The 23338-nt window shown below is 33.8% G+C and overlaps 2 protein-coding genes across 2 annotated transcripts in view; both read left to right on the top strand.

Moving 5' to 3' along the window:
• The first annotated feature begins 237 nt into the window (after positions 1–237).
• Positions 238–15971, top strand: LOC123720947 (serine protease inhibitor 3/4-like). The gene is made up of 8 exons (XM_045686175.1): positions 238–329; positions 419–553; positions 1012–1218; positions 1942–2040; positions 2200–2340; positions 9025–9234; positions 11103–11247; positions 15803–15971. The coding sequence occupies exons 1-8, from the start codon at positions 273–275 to the stop codon at positions 15931–15933; spliced, it is 1125 nt and encodes a 374-aa protein (XP_045542131.1). The 5' UTR covers positions 238–272; the 3' UTR covers positions 15934–15971.
• A 6988-nt stretch (positions 15972–22959) lies between these two features.
• LOC123720934 (serine protease inhibitor 3/4-like) overlaps positions 22960–23338 on the top strand; it is a 39354-nt gene continuing 38975 nt past the window's right edge. Inside the window, exon 1 of the mRNA XM_045686289.1 lies at positions 22960–23005. The gene's annotated coding sequence lies outside the window, so the exon portion shown is untranslated. The remainder of the gene's footprint in view (positions 23006–23338) is intronic.

The following is a 23338-nucleotide window of genomic DNA, read 5'->3' as shown; positions in this document are numbered from 1 at the left end:
GTTTAACTTACAACTATGAAGGAAAACCAGGCACAGTATTTCGTATTGAGAGTATAACATTTAGACATTGGTAAGTTCTGGTGACTAATTGCGAGTAAATTGTTTCTGAAGTGCGATGATATCATTCCTTAATATAAAAAGTGCAGGCGGCATAAATTATTTGCATTGTTGGCGAGTGTTTAATGAAGACCAGACGTCGCTGTTAAACTCTTTTTTATTTTTCAGTACTTTTAATTTTAACTGACTTAATTGTATTTTCTTCATCTGACAATATGAGTGATAAAGTTGTGACTTCGGCTATCGCGCAATTCTCGGCAAGGTTTTGCAATGTAAGTTATTTTGTGTTTTCTTTTACGTATTATTTGTATAACAAATATAACAAGGATAAATAATTAATTTCAATGTTTTCTTATTTTAGGAACTTGACAAAAGTACAAGTGTGGTTTCCTCTCCATTGTCAGCCGAATTTTTGTTAGCTCTTCTTGCTTTGGGCACAACAGATCCTGCCCATGAAGAATTGTTAACATCCCTTGGGATTACCAATGATGATGCTGTGAGTATTATTTGTTGACTTGGAATGTAACTAAATATATTTTATGAAACTAATTAATTTTATTATTTTTTATTAATAATTATTCATCAAATCAAAATGGCATTTTCAGGTACAATCTTATAAATCTTAAGGATGATAGTAGATAATTCTTTACTTTGACTTCATGTCATTTTTATTTATTAACTAGCTTTTACCCGCGACTCCGTCCGCGCGGAATAAAAAAAAATAGAAAATGGGGTAAAGATTATCCTATGTCCTTTTCCTGGTCCTAAGCTACCTGCCCACCAATTTTCAGTCAAATCGATTCAGCCGTTCTTGAGTTATAAATGGCGTAACTAACACAACTTTCTTTTATATATATAGATTTAAAAAAGTATGTATTATATAATATTACATCTTAATATTCTGGGTGTCACTAATTAAATAATTAAACATAAGTACAAACATTCATATTGCAGGTACGTTCCTCATTTTCAGCAGTATCATCAAATTTGAGATCGGTCAAAGGTGTGACATTAAATGTAGCTAATAAAGTGTACTTAATGGATGGAAATTATGATCTAAATGAACAACTAAAAGAAGATGCGGTTAAAGTGTTTGATGTCTCCCTTGAAAAGGTTGACTTCAGTAATGGTGCTGCTGCTGCGAAACTCATCAATAAATGGGTAAATATAAAATATTTATGTTTATAATATATAAAATTTATTAGAAACAATACTTAAACTCAATCCTATATATAAATGTAAATATCATAAAGTAACATTGAAAATTTGAAACTATATATCTAATATATGATTGAGAATTTCAAAATATAGTAAATAGGCATATGTTTCTTTACTTTTTGTTACATAAATATTATGTCAAAGTCCTGTATTTTTTTAATATTTCGAGATACTGTTTTACTTTATATTGATTATTACATTGATAGAAAGAATTACTACATCCTGTTTCAATAATTTAAATTTAATTTTGTGATATGAATATTAAAGTTTTCAACATTCAACACATATCACTAATTAATCTTCTAAATATCTTTACCTAAATATTTTATTAATAAGTATTTAAAAAATTTAAAGTCTTATCTTCAAATGACACATTTTGTATGTAAATTAAATAAAATGAATGTAGGTTCATTCTCTTAGTAATAAAAGTGATTTTTTCGCGAGTTTTCTTCACATGTTGGGGATGATTACTCGTTATTTACATTTTTGCATTAACAAAACACACTTAATCTTTTTGTTTAAGTTGCCTATTATTAATAATTAATAATATTAATATATAGTGATTTATATCCATAAGCCAAGATCCTTGTTGGAGTATTGGTATTTTTCAAGGTCAGATATATTTGTGGGATTATTATAAGAATGTATAAAGGTTTTGTTTTTCAGGTTGAGAGCAAAACAAATGAGAAAATAAAAGATCTTATTTCAAGAGACAGCTTGAACAGTGACAGCCGACTTGTGCTGGTTAATGCTCTGTATTTTAAGGTGATATATGTTTTTCTATAGACAGTTAAAATACAAGGTACAAAAAATGTTAATATCTACATTAAGTAAATCACAAAAATTGTTTTCGATGAAAACTAGTAGCAGTTGCTACGAATCTGTCATGATGTGTGGATGAACTTATTGAAGATATAATTTCAGGGTACATGGAAGAAACAGTTTGATCCCGCAGATACATTGGACCGACCATTCCATGTAGACAAGAAGAAAACTGTGATGGTGCCTATGATGTACTTGGAAGATGTCTTAATATATGGAGAGAGCCAAAAATTAGGAGCACAGGTATTTTATACCTTTAGCGTAATAAAAACATCTTTATTTAAAACTTATCCTTTAATTTTCTATTTATTTATTTATTATTTATTTTGGAAAATTTACACTTACACAGTTATACTTTCAAATATTACATGCCCCGCAAAACTGCTTACGCAGTTTGACTGCAGGTCACTCGCTTTACATTACTCAAATGGTTACAATGTATTTAACAAGTGCCTTTTTAATAATTGTTTAAATTTACCAAGTTTAGGCTCACGTCTTATGTCCTCGGGCAAACTGTTGAGCAAATATGGAACTCGTTTTTTCAACATTCTATCTCCATAGTAATTTTGTACCATGGGTATTTCAAATTTACCTTTGGACATAGACCTTGTGCCCGTTTTATGTTGCACCAAATTAGCGAATCGATCCTGTTTACTATGGTTATTTACAAGTAGAAGATATTTATGTTTCAGGCTAGCCGGTAAAATTTTACATATTTTATATAGTTTAGAGTAATCTCCTTTATATTGATTCTTTGTATTTTTATTTACGAGTAATTTTAAAAATCTTATTTGCAATGATTCTATTTTATCTATGTATCTTTTAAATATTAATCCATAGCAATCAAGAGCGTAACTTATTATGGAATCCACTAGTGCAAAATATAAACATTTTAGTATTGGCAATGGGACTTTAAAACTTAAGTGATAAAACTTTTCTAGTAGTATTCTTAATTTTCTACAGACGTATTCTATGTGGGAATCCCAAGAAAAAGAGGTATCTATTTTTACTCCCAGGTAATTTACACAATTAACTTTTTCGATAGGATTACAAGTGCAGTTGATTTTGTTATTATGGAAGCAATCAAAGCTATTCCATATTCCATATTATTTCCATACTATTTGTTAGTGATGCAACGGAAGTGTCTTACCGGAACCAGAAACGGAAACAGATGTTAAAAATAAATTTTAGCAGAAACGGAAACGGAAACGGATGCGGAAACAGAAGTGTAAATAATAAAAAAAAACATATTTACAAAATTTTTTTTTGGTAAAAACAGTTTGTATTCGTTTTTAATTTATTAAGGCATTGGATATCGGTGTCCTTTAGCCTTCAATATATGTATTTTTACTGTGCTGCAATAAGTTAAAATACGTTTTTTTTTTAATTTATTTTCAGGGAACAAAATTACACTATTTACAAATTAATGTTCGCCAAACCACTCGTGTTGACAAACGACAAATATATTTCTTTATTAATACATTCATTGCTGACCACTCGGATCCGAGTGGGCAGAGCTATTAGTAGCGGCACCTCCCCCTCGAATCCGAGCGAGGGGCCCGTTCATTATGTAGTAGCCAGTAAGCCGCCGGCGTTTGAAGCGAGTCCATGTTGTATGTGTGTGTACGTGTGTGTATATGCGTTTATGTTTATATGTGTGTGTGTGTGGGTGTGTATGAAATGTTACAAGATCTTGAACCGAGAAGATAAAAGCTGTTTTTGATTAGTATCCTTACATGTTTTACTCAATATTCTGGAATTTGATGAAAAACTTGACTTTGTCAAAATCTTGTAACATATTAGTACACAGAAATGCAATCGTGGAACAAATATCTACATATTAGTGAACTTAAGCCATTGCCATCCCTAGCGCTCAAAATGATGATCCCTAGCGCTCAAATGCAAAAAACATTATTAATTTAACACTCCCAGATATACTAAATAAAAATTCACCATAAAAAGTTTTGGCTCCCAGCTGTTACCTTTTTTTATTTTGTAAACAGTGAATGTGTTAAGTATCAAAAACACCAAATCTAGATTTGAAAAAGATATAATTATTAGGCACTTGACTTGCAATCTGCAGGGCCTGGGTTCGAATCCCGCTATGTACCAATGTGTTTTTCGATTTAGATATGTACATTTATCCGACGTTCCTACGGTGAAGGAAAACATAGTGATGCTGCCTGCACATATCTGAGAAAAAAAATTAATGATGTGTGAAGTCAACCCTCTCTGGGCCAGCATGGTTGACTATGGCCTAGTCACCCCTAATTTGGGGTAGGCTCCGAGCCCCTCAGTGGGGATGTATAGTGAGCTGATGATAATAATGATGATGATATATTACATGGTTTTCACTGATTCAAAAGTACATTTAATAACTCGTAAGTATGAAATAGTCACATTTTGCCAGTTGTCAAATTTTATATGGACAACAACTAGACAGTTTACTCCAGCAAGAGAAACTGATTGTTTCGAACAGCAGCAGAAAATATTACGCGCTTAAATTCACGAAAAAGTACGTAAACAAACAAATGCGACAAGTGCCGAAAGGCCGCGCACGGACTGCGCGTCTCGCGCCGCGCATTTGTATCTCTCAGCCGTCGTAAAGTTCCGTTTTATCTCCGTTATAATAGTTGCGGAAACAGAAGCAGAAACGGATGTTGAAAAGCATGCGGAACTTCCGCACTTGCGGAAACGGAAACAGACATCCGTTGCATCACTACTATTTGTCACCCGTGACTCCGTCTGCGCGAAATTAAAAAAAACTTATAGCCTATGTGTTCTTCCAGACTATGCTCTACAAATATGCCAAATTTCATCAAGATCCGTTAAGCCGTTCCGGAGATACCTTCAAACAAACATCCATCCATCCAAACATTCACATCTATATATATAAAAGAAAGTTGTGTTAGTTACACCATTTATAACTCAAGAACGGCTGAATCGATTTGACTGAAAATTGGTGGGCAGGTAGCTTAGAACCAGGAAACGGACATAGGATAATTTTTACCCCGTTTTATATTATTTTTTTTACTCCGCGCGGACGGAGTCGCGGGTAAAAGCTAGTTTATAATATTAGTAAGATTATATATTGCAATTTTCCTTCAAGTATATTTTATACAAAGCGATGACAACAGAGTAGTTATTTTTAAATCGAAAATATCTTGGAATGTGCAGAATAATAAACAAAGATGAGTGCTTTCATGCGCGTGCGTCTCGATTTATATATTTGTATCAGACGACCTTGAAGTACCGGTTTATCCATAGCTGAGTTGTGTTGAGGAAATTAGTGTGTGGATGGATGTATATACGGCTGGTACATTATTATTTTACTTTTTATTGGATAATTGCCTCACTTAGAGTTTAATCTTTTCGTTAATCAACATTAAGGATGTGACTCTGAGTCCGACAGTAAAGCCGGCTATACATGTTGACCAAACCTTGCCGAGTGTAGGTAAATTAATACAAATAAAGTACTACTGTCTATACTTTTGGCAAGCACAATGCAAGTGACCAATTTAGACAATCAATTTCTACTAGCGCACGGACAAACGTGTAGACACATTGGCCAAGCGCGCGCAAGCCCCTTTGATTCGAAAAACCGACATCGCCAAGCTACGCCAAATGAGCTCTACATGTTAGCGCTTGTGTAAGTGCTTGAGTGCGCAATTGTTGGTGCGAGCGACGCCGAACGATAGCAAGCAATGCAAATGTACTGTCTATACGTTGGTATTCGCCTTCACTCAGCAAGTTCATATATACATAGTCTTCATAAGGGATAAATCGACGGCATTCGATGCTCAAATACGGTTCTTTTGTTATAAATAAATTTTGTCAAAAGCAGGATGCCTAGCAACCATTGCCGTCTCATGAGTTATCATACATTTATAATCAAATGTTTATAATAGTTTACCTCTTATTTATTTAAAGTCACGACGATTATTTTTATAGTTACATTGTTACTTATTGGTACGATGTATTGAACTTGCTTGTTGATGAGATATTTTTTTATTTAATATTATAAGTACATATTATGTGTAATTTCTACAAAAATGTGGATTTTCGTTGTGGGGAAATCGCATAAAAACACATTGTCATCGCGCTCACTCTCCTTAAAAAAATGCACTAAAAAGTAACAAAATAATGTTATGAAAACCCTGTAAATACAGTTCTCTTCTTTCTTGTAACATATCTATATTGTATAATTATTGTTATTTCGCAGTCGGTGTCGGCAAAAGTAAATAGGTGACATTTTATATTATATTTGAGATGTATTAGACATACTTACGTTTATGTCCTTACTTAGGGCATTTTGTTTGAAATTCTTTTTTTATGTTACTTTTTAGTGCATTTTGTTTGAGATTGTTTTTTTATGAAGTCGGCTATTTTTTTTCTTAAAATTTTAATTTATTTCTCAATTTTTTACTGAATTTGAAGTTCGATTACAAATTTCCTTAATACGTATGAGGACGGAAATAAGACAAATAAATAAAGAAAAAGACTTTCCTATTTAATATGTGTGTACTTCAATTCAAAAACTAATTTAGAATGCAGCAGATAACCTCTTATCCTTTAAACAAAGAAATAATTATCAAAATCGGTATACAAATTGAAAATTAACGAACTAATACATCGTAGCGTGCTTTTAATTTAGTCCAGCCGCGCGCTGCAGTAGCATTTTTCGAATGCGCGTAGTTTTTAATAATTTGATATATTCCAAACTATTGATCAGAATTACATAGTTTGAAGGGCTAATGTAATCTGCATTTAATACTCTAGCCTTAAAACATATTTATTTAGATAAGGATTCATATCGAATATCATAGCGCCATAAGCTTACGACGCTGTTTTTCGTGTGCATCTTAATCGACTTTTATTCACAATAACATGGTTATTGTGAGACATCCATAGATGATAGATATATGCCACCAAGGACTTTTATTTAGCAAATTAAAGGATCTATAATTACTCCATACATCATTTTTGTGTAGGTCATATAGTTTGACCTACGTAAGCCCAGAATGCAAAATTGTACTTTTTATTGTAACGCGATGTAGCATTTTTCGTTTCCGCGTAATTTTATTCTTACGATATCGCCTAAACTATTTGACAGAATGATAAAGTTTCAAGGGCAGATATAATCTACATTAAATTATCTTGATAATGAACGTATTTATTTACGTAAGGATTAATACTGAACTCGAATAATAGCGTCGGAAATAGGGCATGAATTTAATTGATGTTTTTAAAGAAAAAAAATGATTATTGTGTGAAAACTATAAAAAGATAGATATATGCTATCGCGGACTTTTATTTAGCACATTTAAAGAGCTACAATTCTTCCATACATCATTTTTATGTAGGTCCTATAGTTAAGCCTACGTAAGCGCTGAAAGCAAAAATGTCCCTATATTCTCGCAACACATTTTAAAGCTAAATTCAAAATCTACTAGTCTTCTAATTATTAAAAAAAAATCGGGACCCATCTGCAAACACTTCCTTTCTATTAAAATAATTTTTATCAAAATCGGACCACCAGGGGCGGAGCATCGCGGTAACAAACATAAAACAAAAAAATACAGTCGAATTGATAACCTCCTTCTTTTTGAAGTCGGCTAAAAAACAGAGTTAACATTATGTTTTTTGAAGTGGACATTCACAGTAATCATTTATACGTAACATTCTGATTGCCAGATTACCAAATAAATTAATTGCTTTGCTGATGACAAATAATATATATTTAGCTTTTTAAATTTGTCGATATATTTAAAGTAGTTAAAATAGAGCGTCGGTGGTTGAGGGTTTAAGCACTTGACTTGTAATCTATAGGTCCTGGGTTAGAATCCCGCCATGTACGCCATGATTTTCGATTTTACATATGTACATTCATATGACGTTTCTTACGGCGAAGGAAAACATCATGAAGCAACTTGCGACGAAATTGAAAAACATGTGTGAAGTCAACCAAAACTCGTACTGAGCCAGCATGGTTGACTTTGACCTAGTCACCGCTTACTTAGCGTAAGCTGCGAACCCCTCTCGTATAGTGAGCTGATGATGATGATGATGATGATGATTTCAAATTAAAAATTGATATTATTCAAATATCCTATACATTCATTTCATGTTTTTTTCAGTAATATTAAAGTGGAACGTTTCTTTAAACAAGATAACAAATGTCTTCGCTCGTCAATGATAATAAAACACTCATCGACTTTATGTACCTAAGTTTTATCTCTACAACTATGTTTTGAATAGTTAAAAAGTACTTTGACACGTTAATTGCTATATGTACGTTGTCATAAAAGAGCTAACAGAATTATTAAAATCTATTAGTACAAGACCCCAACGTGAAGAAATCGATTGTTTTGACCGTCAATTCTTAACTATGAAATATCGTTTAGCAGATGAATATGAATTTTTTTTAATAATCTAACAAACATGTTTTAAAACTTGTAAGTTTTATGGACGATAAGGTCCTTGAGTAAAATAAAATATGATTGAATTATGAAATTTAAAATGTATACCATATGAACGCCACTTTCTCATAAACTAAGTGAAACGCAACGTTTTATTCTTACTTCTACTAATATTATAAATGCGAATGTTTAGATGGATGGATGTTAGTGTGAAGGTATCTCCGGAACGGCTCAACGGATCTTGATGAAATTTGGCACATTTGATGTAGAACATAGTTTGGAAGAACACATAGGCTACTTATTAAGTTATTTTTTAAATGCCGCGCGTACGGAGGCGCGAGCAACAGCTAGTGTTATTTAATTAAAAACTATATATTAATAATTCAGCGAAAACTCCAACGAAACCTACGAAAAGAGTTACATCTGTTATGCGTGTAACGTTCTTGTTAGTCAGTTGGGTCGACTTCATTACCATTAATATTTCTAATAGATATGTGTTTTGTTATAGTTATTGAGAATGCATTACGTAGGTGAGAACGCGAGCATGTTGATCGTATTGCCGAACGAGATAAACGGACTGGACGGTGTGCTGAAGAAACTTGCCGACGGCTACGACTTGATGGCCGAAGTTGATAATATGTTCAACACTAAAGTGCAAGTCACAATACCCAAGTTCAAAATCGAAACTGAAATCGATCTGTGCGATTTACTGCCAAAGGTAAAATTTTACTTGGTATTTATTGAGTATTCTTATTTTTATTTCTCTTCTGTAGATAGAAAAATAATTTAGATTTTTATTTGTTCAAGATATTTCCTAAAATCGTCCTTTTCAATCAAATAAGTTTATACTCAGTCAGTTTTGGCTCAAATGCACACAATAAAGAAATCATTCTTTAACTTGTGCCTTTGTCATAAAAGAGCTCTAAGTATTGTCATCCTTATAGTAGGTTTCTGAAACCAAAATCCTCGTATAAAACATATTGTCATCTCAGAAATTAACGGGTAATTATGGCAATGTTATTGACAGTTTGATTAAAATAAACAAACCTTTACGCCCACATGATAAGAAGTCATTGACTTATGTATACGCCTCCAACATCGTCTGTTCAATCTTACTAATATTATAAATGCGAATGTTTAGATCAGGGATCCCCAAACTATTTTAGACAAGTGACCACTTTTCCAAAATGAAATGTTACCTCAGACCCCCCCATGGCCATTTTACCTACTTTTAAGATCAATTATTATTATTATTAGTATTGTTTTTCATTCTGACTTAGGTCAATAGAAGAAGACAGAGTGAGAATTAGCAATGCTTTAAGTACGATACGACCACTTTGGGAATCCCTGGTTGAGATGGATGGATGGATGTTTGTTTGGAGCTATCTCAGGAACGGCTCAATGGATCTTGATGAAATTTGTCAAAGATGTAGAACATAGTCTGGAAGAACGCATAGGCTACATATTTAGTTCTTTTTTTAATTCCGCGCGGACGGAGTCGCGGGCGACAGCTAGTATAACATTATGGCATTTTAGGACTGTCAATTTACATAAACGTAGATCAAAACACTGACCAATATAAAACATGACGATCATTCCTAATTTAATTCATTCTGTTGAAATAAACAAGCGTGGTATGATTTAACTATTTATTGAACAGTTACTTAAATACACGCATTATAAAAGGTAGCGTGAGTTATGGTTGCAAATACTTATTTCCAAGGGACAAATTGTTGCCTGCGTAGTAAAAAATTCTACTAATTTAAATGTTGCAAATATTATAACAAAATTTATGAGAATTAAATACAAACAATTTAATAATTTATGTGAATTAATTGAACACATTCCTAATTCCGGAGGCCTAATTTTAGTCCTCTTTCCCTTCTTACCCTTTTCCTATAAGCATAAAAAAGTATGGGCAATGGAAGTGGATTTGATGGAAGAAGGTAGGCATAGGAAGGGGAAATATTTACTTTCTGTGCGTCTCCTCCTCCGTCGATTAAAGGTAGGCTTCGCCATTTCGGCAAATTCATGTGTCTGTTTGTTTGTTTGCCACCTTATATTATAAAATATAAAAAAAAAAAAACAATTTTCACTTTCCATCCAGTGAGTGGACGACGATAAAAGGAAATTTAATGTATTGTTTCACACTACTCACTTTGAACCGAAGACATTGATGTTAAACCCGTAGTCTAAATATTATGCCCAATGCGTAACCCAAAGAATTCTGGTCAAATTCAATGAGGTTTCAACTTTTAACATTACTCATAGTCATACATTACTCCAGATAGATGACTATTCGTCATTATTGAATGGTCGTGGTCGTAATTTAATATAAATTATAATATTTATTTGCCATACATGCAATTATTTTTATGTAAAAATTACAGTCCTAGACATTATTACTATAACTAGCTCATTTTAATTATCTATTTTTAAATTCAATGCAAATACAATAAATTAAAATGGACATCAAGTTCGAAGTTTTTGATAATAAATCGTCGACAAAAAGATAAGATGTTAGTTCTGAATTTATAACAGCTTATAAAATAAGTAATAAGTATGAATAAAATGATATTATTACAGCTTGGAATTAAAGCCATCTTCGACAGTAACAATTCAGGACTTACTAAACTGTTGAATACAGATGAAAAGTTATACGTATCAAAAGCAGTGCAGAAAGCTTTCATAGAGGTGAATGAAGGGGGCACTGAAGCTGCAGCTGCAACTGGTAAGATATATTTACATATTTTTTGCTTATCTTCTTTGTATATGTCTATGATCCTTGTAAACATTACTCAAGTGGACCATGTACGTGGCAGTTGTGGAACCCACGATCCTTTACGCCGCTAACGTTTGGGCGACCGCGGCAAAACGGAAGGGGACTTTGTTGAGCCGGGTGCAGAAGGGGTTTGCGCAGAAGATTGTAAGGGCGTACAGGACCGCGTCTCTGAACTCTGTTCTAGGGCTTGCTGGGTTGCTTCCTCTGGACCTTCGGGTCCAAGAAGCGGCCTTTCTTCACAAAGTAAAAAATGGTCACCCCCAGCAAGTGCTTGTAGACCTTGAGATGGAGGAACCGATCCCGTACGCCCAGACGCCACACCCTGTGCACCTGGAGGGGCTGCAGTTCGACTGCCTGGCGGACGGTGACGAAGTGGCTCGGCGAGCTGCCGCCGATGTAAATATGCTAAATATTTACACCGACGGTAGCAAAATTGAAGGTAAGGTCGGCGCGGCGTTATCCGTTTGGGATGGCGCTTCGGAGACTCTCTGCCGGAAATTAAAGCTGAGACACATCTGCACCATATACCAGGCGGAACTGTATGCCTTGCACGAGGCAACCCTGTTCGTAGTGAAGAGCCCGCGCAACGCGTATGGTATTCATTCCGATTCCAGGTCCGCCCTCCAGATGTGTAGTAAATGATGAGTACCTCCATCCCCTCGCAGTGAAAGCGAGAGAAAATTTGAAAGAGGCTAGAATGCAAGGGAAGGATGTCAGATTATATTGGGTGAAAGCGCACGCGGTGGTGGAGGGAAATGAGAGGGCGGACGAACTTGCGAAACAAGCTGCAATCGGAATGAAGACCAAACCCCACTACGAAAAGTGTCCCATTTCATACGCCAAGCGACAGATCCGTTTGGAATCGCTTGGGTTATGAAATGGGCGCTACAGGGACGGAGAAACTGCCTCGACAACCAAAGTCTTCTTCCCAGATGTCGTAGAAGCGAATCGCGTCATTAGAACGATGGAGTTGACCCGGTGTTGACGCAAATTTTAACGGGACATGGGGGGTTCTCCGCTAACCTGAGCAGGTTCCGCTACAAGAAGAGCCCCTCCTGCGTCTGCGACCCGGGCCAACAGGAAACCGTGCTGCATGTTATCACTGAGTGCCCGGTACTTGGGGCGATGAGGACCGACACTGAAATAGAAATAGGAACAAAGATAAAAAGAGAAAATTTAATAGTCCGGGAGCCAGGTACATTTTTGGTCAATTATTTATTCCCGAGCGAAACTTCGTAAAATGAATAAGGGACTTATACTATGAATACTCGGGACCGTCAGCTGCGACTCCGTGGGTGGGGTGGGCAGTGGCAGCCTCCCACGCATGGAGAAAAAAATTTTTTTTTTCAGTAATTTCCTCTCATTTGAAAATTTATCACAGTATAGTCTATGTAGTATTTTGAAAGAAAAACATAGCTGACCATAACACGGTGGATTATACGTCAGCTGGCTCCTTGAAGATGAAAAAAAATATATATTTTCATTCATTCATTCTCAACTAAAAATTTACCTGGTGATCGTTTATATGCTACTATAAGATATTTGATGCAAAAGTATTTTAAAAGAATTAAACTAACAGCGAAATAATGAATTTAACTCTACTTCATAATAATCCTCGCTGTAGTATAAACTCAAACCCAACGTAAAAAACAAAAATTTCAGACGTTCCGCAATGACGGATGGAAAGGACTGCCTCGAGCAGCAGCGCATACTTCCTTATAAAACCTTTTGTGGGATTACCCTCAACAGTCCTAACACTACTATGAATGAAAATTAATGTCAGCTTGCTGTATCTCAGTGGAAAGTTTGTCAGCTGGTACCTTGAAAGGTGTAACCACAGATGGGCACAGTTAATCGAAAAGTTAACTTCATTAATCGTTAATCCGTTAATTAAAAAATTAACTTCGATAATCGTTAAAGCGTTCAATTCTCGAAAATTTAACGCAAATTAAAGTTAATCGTTTACGAAAATTATACATACTAATTTCACACTTATTGTGGCGACACTTGTTTAAAATAGTAATTTGACTATACATTCTATTTTTGTACACATTAGTATTAGAGACAAGTATGAATGCATTATAGTATATTTCATTACGAGTGCGGAACTTCTGTCATTGCAAAGAAATCCGAAAAATTCCGGAAAAAGTTGTAATGACAGTTCCGCACGTTCACTAAACATTTATGTTACAGTTGCGAAAAAATGAAGCAATTTAATATAATAATAAAAACAAAATAAACTCAACTAATAAAATGTTTGGAAAATGGTGCCAACCGTAAAAGAATACAAACAGAGTTTTTTTTTGTTTTCTTCACCCATTCTGGGTAGGCAAAGGGAACTATGCCCAAACAGCCAAGACTTCAGTAGATTATTTTTATTGATATGAAATGAAAATGAAATGTAATGAGATGAAATAAAATGAAACCTAACCTAATTGATTGAATCAAGTCATTAAATCTGATATTATAACAAATTAGGAGCTTCCTTTTAGAAATCTTTGTATAATCATAAAAACTTCAATGATTTTTTTTAAATTTCGTGATTGGTTTTTTCTTTTTAATATACATTATTTTGACAGTTGGGAAAGAGAACGTACGAGTTTGGAAAAGCTTAAGAAAAAGCACGAGTAAAAAAGTGTTTTAATACTCTCAAAAAGTGGCGTATTGCAGGGACGACGAGCGTTCGGAATGTGGGCTATTACATGCTCGTGCTTTTATATACTCGTTATAAAATATTTCGAACCTTCTTTTGATTTTGTCTTGTTGTTCACGTTTTTCCCGGACGCTCTGATGCATCACACTTGCACGCGAACTTCACATATATCAATTATGAACTCGTTCGTTTACCATTCGATTCGCCGACAGTCGTCCAACATAGTTGAACTTACGAGCGAGGCGTGGCACGTAATTTAAACAAAATGACAGCACGTCTCCAAGTTTCTAATTTAACGATTAACGGAATTTTATTAACGGAAGTTAACAAAAGCGTTAACATTTTTTGAAGTTAACTTAAAAGTTAATCCGTTAAGCAAAATGTTAACTTCGTTAATTAACTATTAACGGATTAACGAGTTAATGATAGATAGATAGATAGATAAGCCTTTATTCACTGACCAGAACATTTTTTTTACTTAAATTATTATCTTATATAAAACTAAAACAAAACAATAAGTACATAACAAAATTTTCAGCATCCAGTTTCTTTGTCAGGTTGTCCTTCGACATAGGCCGCCCCTAGATTCTTCCACACTTCCCTGTCCCGGGCTAATCTTCTAAACTAAGAACGAGTTAATGCCTGGGCATTAACTCTGGGTGTAACGCAACAGCATCTATGACCTACTGAAACTTATCAGTTGACGACTTTTCCCTTGACTTACAGCTAACTGATTTTTTTATTATTCACTAGAGTATTTTAACAATTCTCTGATAAATTTTCATCAAGTTTCAGTTTATAAGTCTCATTTTACGAATTTTCGATTGGGAGAGACTTGGTCATGAAAATCTGTCACTGGCTCCCGGAATATAAGTAGTATAATTAGAAATAGGGAAATAAGAGAATAATTTTTAGAGTCCTGCAAAATGTCGGCCCTCACAGCAATAAATAGGAATATTGCTGTAATATTTTTTAAGTTATTGTTTTTAATTATTTATTGGTTTGTATTTTTAAATGTATTTTACGTTTTAACCTTTTATCATTCATCATTATTGTTTTTATTATATTGAACTAGATTGTAAAAAAAAATCATGAATTTTAATCTTTTATTGTTTTTAAAGTAGAATAAGTTGTCTGTGATAAATTATAATAATGTAGATGTAAGAATATTGTAAAAAATCTTTTAAGTTTTATCATAAATAAAGAAATAAAGTTACACCCAGCACTCTAGGTCCCTGACCCAAAATATGTATGGGAGATACGTATTTCATAATGTTCATGATAATAGTTCTATTCTAAATGAATTCAGTATTTATTTTAAATTCATTCTATTTTTTTTTCATTTTACTGTTATGTAGGGTAGATCGGACTTTTATTAGTTTCCGTAATTTTACTTTAGTTTCCGTAAGTTTCGGGTTGTATGTTGTGTTTGACATTGACATTACTTTAAATAATTAGATAAGATATTAAAAGACATAGAGAATACTTAACTTGGTGTTGGGATTATGTGTGATGTGTGTCATATGGCGTGTGTGTGTACATTTAGCGATAAAAATGCGCAACAAGAGGTCGTTGTCGTCACTGCGCGTGTTCCGAGCATCACACCGCGCCCTCTGGTGCGTGCTGGTGGCGGACCGGATCACCTTCATGGCGGCGTACCGACTGCTCGTACCGACACAGCATACCGACTTGTAGAAAAACTATCGTAACGTGTGTTCTTTTGTATGTTTCGTGTTGATTTTATGTATATTTTCCCATCATGAATTTTGGTTGTAAAGACTTAGCAGTTTTTGTATTTATATATAAAAGGGTGATTGTGTACTACTGCTTGCATGGGTTTTTCTGGCGCAGGCATGATGATGATGTTGGGGTGCGCGCGGTTTTCTGCCCCCCACTTCCGCGTTGACCGGCCCTTCCTCTACGCGCTGCTCGACTCGCAGAATAACCTACTCTTCGTAGGAGCGTACCGCGCACCGGCATAAGCGAGAACATTCTTCAGACATTTATTGAAATCAAAGCAAAATGTAATCAGCTTTGCATATTTAATTTATCTCGTATTACGTTTGTCGTGTCGTGTATGTGCCAATTAATCTTGCAATTTTATGTCACTTCAACGCTTTGGTGCAAATTTCATTAGTATCAAGCTATATAAAATGCATTCAAAAGGACCATAAAAAACAATCTCAAACAAAATGCACTGAAATGTAACAAGATAATGTCATGAAAACTCTCTAAACTCTAAAGAAAGTTCTCTTCTTTCTTGTAACATGTCTATATTGTATAATTATTGTTATTTCGCAGTCGGTGTCGGCCGAAGTAAATAGGTGACATTTTATATTTGAGATGTATTAGACATACTTACGTTTATGTCCTTACTTAGGGCATTTTGTTTGAAATTCTTTTTTTATGTTACTTTTTAGTGCATTTTGTTTGAGATTGTTTTTTTATGAAGTCGGCTATGTTTTTTCTTAAAATTTTAATTTATTTCTCAATTTTTTACTGAATTTGAAGTTCGATTACAAATTTCCTTAATACGTATGAGGACGGAAATAAGACAAATAAATAAAGATAAGGACTTTCCTATTTAATATGTGTGTACTTCAATTCAAAAACTAATTTTGAATGCAGCAGATATCCTCTTATCCTTTAAACAAAGAAATAATTAACAAAATCGGTATACAAATTGAAAATTAACGAACTAATACATCGTAGCGTGCCTTTAATTTTGTCCAGCCTCGCGCCGCACTAGCATTTTTCGTATGCGCGTAGTTTTTAATCATTTGATATCTTCTAAACTATTGATCAGAATTACATAGTTTGAAAGGCTAATGTAATCTGCATTTAATACTCTAGCCTTAAAATATATTTATTTAGATAAGGATTCATATCGAATATAATAGCGCCATAAACTTACGACGCTGTTTTTCGTGTGCATTTTAATCGACTTTTGTTCACAATAACATGGTTATTGTGAGACATCCATAGATGATAGATATATGCCACCAAGGACTTTTATTAAGAAAATTAAAGGATCTATAATTACTCCATACATCATTTTTATGTAGGTCATATAGTATGACCTTCGTAAGCCCAGAAAGCAAAATTGTGCTTTTCATATAGCATTTTTCGTTTCCGCGTAATTTTATTCTTACGATATCTCCTAAAATATTAGACAGAATGATATAGTTTCAAGGGCAAATATAATCTACATTAAATTATCTTGATAATGAACATATTTATTTACATAAGGATTAATACTGAACTCGAATTATAGCGTCGGAAATAGGGAATGAATTTAATTGATGTTTCTGAAGAAAAAAATGGTTATTGTGAGAAAAATAAAAAAGATAGATACATGCTATTGCGGACTTTTATTTAGGACATTTAAAGAGCTACAATTCGTCCATACATTATTTTAATGTACATCCTATAGTTTAGCCTACGTAAGCGCTGAAAGCAAAATTGTCCCTAATTTTCGCAACAAATTTTGAAGCTAAATTCAAAATCTACTAGTCTTCTAGCTATTAAAAAAAAAAATGGGACCCATCTGCAAGCACTTCCTCTCGATTAAACTATTTTTTATCAAAATCGGACCACCAGGGTCGGAGTTTCGCGGTAACACATAAAAAAAAACAGTCGAATTGATTGATTCGAACCTCCTTCTTTTTGAAGTCGGCTAAAAACACACGCTTGCCATTTTATGAATTTTGTCGTGTCATAATCAAATCGGAAATCTCATTGTTACATTTTTTTTATTTGTGAGTACTTTTTTGAACAAAATTTATGCGACATGACAAACGTAATTTAAATTTAAGAAACAACACATATAGAAGGGAATGCAATTTTTATTAATATTTTTATAAAAAAATATGTACAAGAATATTTCATTTTATTAACTCGTGCTGTTTAGAGATTTATTCATGTTAACTTTGAATAATGTAGAGCTCCGATATTTCTTAAACATAATATTGTAACGATCCTTACAAAACATATCTACAAATTTTACAATCACAGATTGCATTTTTTCATTTATATTGTCTAGAATTATAAATACGATTACTGCAAATTACTAAAAATTCGATTAAATTAAACTTGAAAGAATTAAAATTGAATTTGCATTTATATTATTTAATATTTGTTATATCAATATCTAAGCAGATTTTTATTAACTATTCATCGAAACCAGAAAGTGTACTTATAGTAAGAAGACAGTGTGAGCTTAGCTTTTGCATTTATAAGATTTTTTATTTATTTATTTGTGTATTATTATTCAATAAATATTTAATTTTATAAGTCTTGCATTTACTTTTTTCTTCCTTAACATAAACTTTAATATAGTATGAGTAGATGTTGGATGCTGATGACATCAATGGGGGGGTGAGGGGATGCGTGTTTGACATTTCCTTGTCAAAGTTGTTGGGGAAGTACCATTTACAGAGAGTTGAATGACAGTTATTAAATATCACTGTCGGCCGCGATTCCATTCACATGGAATAAAAAAAACTAATTAGGAGACTATGTTTTACATCTATGCCAAATTTCATTAAGATTCGTTGAGCCATTCTGGAGATACCTTCAAACAAACATCCATTCATCCAACCATTACAAGTCCTCTGTTGACTTTGGAACAATACACACTAAACAGATATAATTTCCCCAGTGGTTCTCGTATTGAGGATGACTGCTGCTGTTGGGACAGAATTCGTAGCAAATTGTCCCTTTCTTATTTTAATTATGGTATCAAAAGCTACAACAATAATTGCTGGTACTTACAAAGGAGAAATAACTGAGCATTGAAATAAATTTTTCTAATTACCTAGATGTAAGTAAATGTAAATGATTAACAATTCAAAGAAGTCTGCCAAGTATTTTGAATAGTTTCAACGTATACCGTGACTAATATATTATAGTTCTATTCATAAATTAAAATTAGATAATTAGACTAATTTTTACTTTTAATAATTTGTAAACTAGGTTTTTTTTTAATCTATCAGCTCGTAGGAATGTTTGACTTGATGCCGTAAGTATAATATGTAGTATGTAGAAATTATGAAAATATTATTTTATTCTGAAATAAAAATAAATTGTATATCATAATAGCTAGACCAAATCGAATCAAAGACTTACAAAATCACAGTACGCCTTGTATTTAAGTGACGGACGTTATCGCGATTATAAAGCATATTAATTAGCTTTCATTAATTTAGCTGTAAGTATAGTATAGTATAAGTCTAAGTCTTAGTATATATAAGTCTTTTGAATATGCGGAACAGAACGCATTTTCTACAGCTGCTTATGCGATGCAGTGGTGCTCCGACTCGCGTCCAGTTTGGTGCCGCAATTATTGTGATCTTTTTGTTATGTTCGTTTCTCGTTCGTACACTTCAAGCATGTGTTTAAAAATGTGTACTCGTCAACTTCGATTTGAAAATCTGTATGCGAATCTAATGGACACATATTAAATTGATTAGAGTAAAGCAGGCTTGACTTTCGCTAGTGTTTCGTCGCTCACTGCAATTCTACTTTTGTGTTCAAGTGTTCGATCCCATCGTTTAAATACAAATTTTACATTTGCGATGCCCAAATATTACTGACCATATTTGCTCCGAGCACACAAATAATAACCTAATTGTTTTTTCACTTATTATTTACATCAGCCTGTATATAGTCCAGTCACTATAGTAAGTTCACCTCGGAATTCGAGATACCCAGCTGTAAGTCTGTAAATACTTGTATATTGACACCCTAATAGTTGTTTCAAAACCTACATATGGTAGGGTGTAAGCAACTATTAAATTTCAAGGTCACAAAAATCGATTTTTTGCGCTTTTTTTGGAAATATCTCATTTCCTATGGGTTTTTTGCTATTTGTATTTCTTATCAATGTTGTAGAATACAAAATTCTCTACAAATTTTGTTTTAAAAAAAATTTTATACGGTGAACCGTTTTCGAGATAGAGGGCGGAGAGCGCGCGGTCACAGCATCACTTCAGGTCAACCGGTGCCTCCGGTCGAAAACGCGCCATATATAGTTGATGAACTATCGATAAATCAATGATTATAAATATTTGTCAATTTTTACATTCACATTATACATACTATACTTTATTTCCCCTAAATTAAGGGTAATTTTTAACAATAAAAGGTTGGTATTATTTTTACGGGTAATAACCAACCAATTTGAAAAGAAGTTTAATATAGCCGCTTGTTTCCCAAATCTACAGTATTTTATTTGACACAAATGACATCTGCGTTTGGGCGCATAATGTTCGAAAAATAATAATCAAATTTACACGTATTTTAAAATATTAGTTATTACAAAGATTGTAAAGAACTACTCGGCTACTACAACTATCCGGCTCGAAGGACCAACATGTACATCCTAAATCCTAAATAGGGGACTGACTGCGGATATACAGAACGACTCGCATGGGACGTGCACCGGCAATAATCAACGATGCACTCCCAATGCAGAGCACGGGAAAATAAAAAATTACCCTGAATTTAGGGGAAATAAATTATAGTATGTATAATGTCCATAAATGAAACAATTCACATTTTTTATACTATTTTTAACAGATTTCAAAAGGAGGAGTTTTTAATTCTGGTATATGCTGTGTTTTTTTAAATATTTGATACTTTCTTATCCCGTTGATTTTAAAGAGTATGCTTTTTAATTTGTCCCATGTAAATTTTATTTCTTAGAAATTACTATCAAAATAGTTAAATATTAAGTAGTTTTACATGTAGTGTTCACTGTAATGATATACAGAGTAATTTAAAATTATATGACTATAATATTGGTATGTTTTTTGTAGCTTTTTATGACGACTTAGGGCTTCGTGCATATCGAAGAAAAACAGGACATCGTTTGAATGCTCCTCTAATGGACCTAAGACTGAAGAGATGCCGCGCTTTGTTGAAGCGGTACGCGGGAAAAAAATATAGGGAAATTATTTTTTCGGATGAAAAAAAAAAAACTTGAGAGGTGTCAAGGGACACCCGGATGGAACGAAGTTCCTTTCGATAAATTAGTGAAGGAACCAATGTTTATTCTATGAATAAAAAACTTAAGTCTTCACAAGAAGTACATTTTATTTTTATGAATTTTCGTTATATATTGTCACGTCGTTGCCATGGTGAAGTAGACGTTAAAAGTGTCGTGACAACTTTTCGTAAGAATTTTTTCCTTCTAGCCCCCTTTCACAACAAACAAAATGATAAGGTGCACGCACACAGTAGTGAAGAAGCGAGCAACTGTATTCCGCGTGTCCAACGAGGTCATTTTCCATCCTCGCTCATGGTATAGTTGGGAGTTTCTTATTGGGGCTAAACAGAGGTACATTTTTGTGAGAAAGGTGTAAAAACGAATGCAGTTGTGTATCAAAATACAGTCCTGACGAACGTTGTGGAACCTGTTTCTCATACCATGTTCAATAACAGACACTGGGTATTCCAACAAGATTCGGCGCCAGCTCATGAGCGAAGAGAACAGAAGACTGGCTGGCGGCGCGTGAAATAGACTTCATCCGGCACGAAGACTGGCCCTCCTCCAGTCCAGATTTGAATCCGTTAGATTACAAGATATGGCAACACTTGGAGGAAAAGGCGTGCTCAAAGCCTCATCCCAATTTGGAGTCACTCAAGACATCCTTGATTAAGGAAGCCGCCGATATTGACATGGACCTCATTCGCGCTACGATAGACGACTGGCCGCGCAGATTGAAGGCCTGTATTTAAAATCACGGAGGTCATTTTGAATAAACTTTAGTGTCATAAGAATCTATGTTTTGTTAAGTTCATTTTGGTATATAAATGGTCACATAATGAATAAACTTGTTTCAATTATTTTATATTAAACATGTGACAGAATTTATGACCTGACTAAGTAGTACCAAAAAATCTGTTTACCTAATCTTGGTCACATAAACAAAAATTACGCATTGTTTTTTATATTTATTACATTTATTAATTACAATTTAATTGGGAATATATAAATTGGTATATATTAAATTATATCGTAAGTATTCATTTTCGGGACAAAACAAATAACTGGTAACCCCAATCCTTTCACTTATATATAGGTTTAGTCTAGGCATGGATCGTATCGCTTTTTCTGGATATCGTATCTGAATCGGATATCGATTTTAAATATCAGATTTCGAAACTATGTATTTTAATATCTAGATATTTGACGTTCGCGCATCCATCGTAGATTCATGAATCTAATACACGGATTTTATTTTAGATAGGATACGACGATATCATAGATTTCAATATAATTCGGTATTGTATATATCTAAGTAGGATAGGTAGGGGTCATTTCTGTATTTATCATTTTGGAGAGCTAATTGCGAATAGCGTATTCTTAGAAGTTACTACTTTACTAATTACTTTAAAGGTTCAGGTCAATTAACACAATGCAATGCATAACGTCCAAAACAAAAAAAAAACTTTCTTAATTTTATAACGCGAAGGAAACTTTCTTCGGCAACTATTCCGACACAATTAAATAATGAATATTTAATATTGCTAAAACAATGCGCTCGAGTTCAAGCGTAAATAAACAAAATCTAAACAAATTATGGATATCGATACCATGATTAATATTTATTTGAAACTAAGCTTTATTGACATTGGGTTAAGAATTAAAATGACTTATTCGTAACAGTGATATGAAATCCGTTCAAAAATCTGATATTGTGTATTGCTATACTGCTCTAACTAGTGTAATATTTGTGTCTCACGCGGTCTGTCACTCGCATGCGACCGACGCGTATCGTATCGCGTAGTGGTAAATCGACTGAGCGAGTATTCGTTGAATCTAAAATGAAATGAAAATATCGGATATTGTAATACATAGATTTCGAACGAGTCAGTAAGCGATTTTTGAATATTGTACCAATATCTAGATTCCGTATCTGTATACGATTTGTATTTGTATCGATCACTCCTAGTTTAGTCTATAGTACTCTCTATCTGTCCCTTACGGGTGCACGCGCGTGTCATATCTAGAGAATTCTTTATCTGAGTATACAATAAAAACAAAAAAAGGTAAATAAACAAAAAAGAGAGTTAGTCATGCGACGCAACTCCCGGACCACCCAACAAATGCCTACGCGCACAATACTTATTCCAGGAGAGATAAGACATTTATAAACATCCGATGTGCCTTGCAGGCATAATCTGGGTGGTCTCTAGCATAGTGCATGATAGAGATAAGTTAGTATTATTAAGTTAGTCTTAAGCGAGCAGTCGAATAAATGACATCTCAAACTTTAGTTGTCTTTTTAAAAAAAGCTCCATCTGTTCGTTAACATTTGAGTGGCGCAGCCGGTAGGATACTCGTCATCCTGCTGCCGTGCTTTGCGTATATCTCGAGGCCCC

Source organism: Papilio machaon, chromosome 3, assembly GCF_912999745.1.
Source record: "Papilio machaon chromosome 3, ilPapMach1.1, whole genome shotgun sequence".
NCBI lineage: Eukaryota > Metazoa > Arthropoda > Insecta > Lepidoptera > Papilionidae > Papilio > Papilio machaon.
The sequence above is the reverse complement of the archived record's forward strand: the minus strand, read 5'-3'. Positions and strand labels throughout refer to the sequence as shown.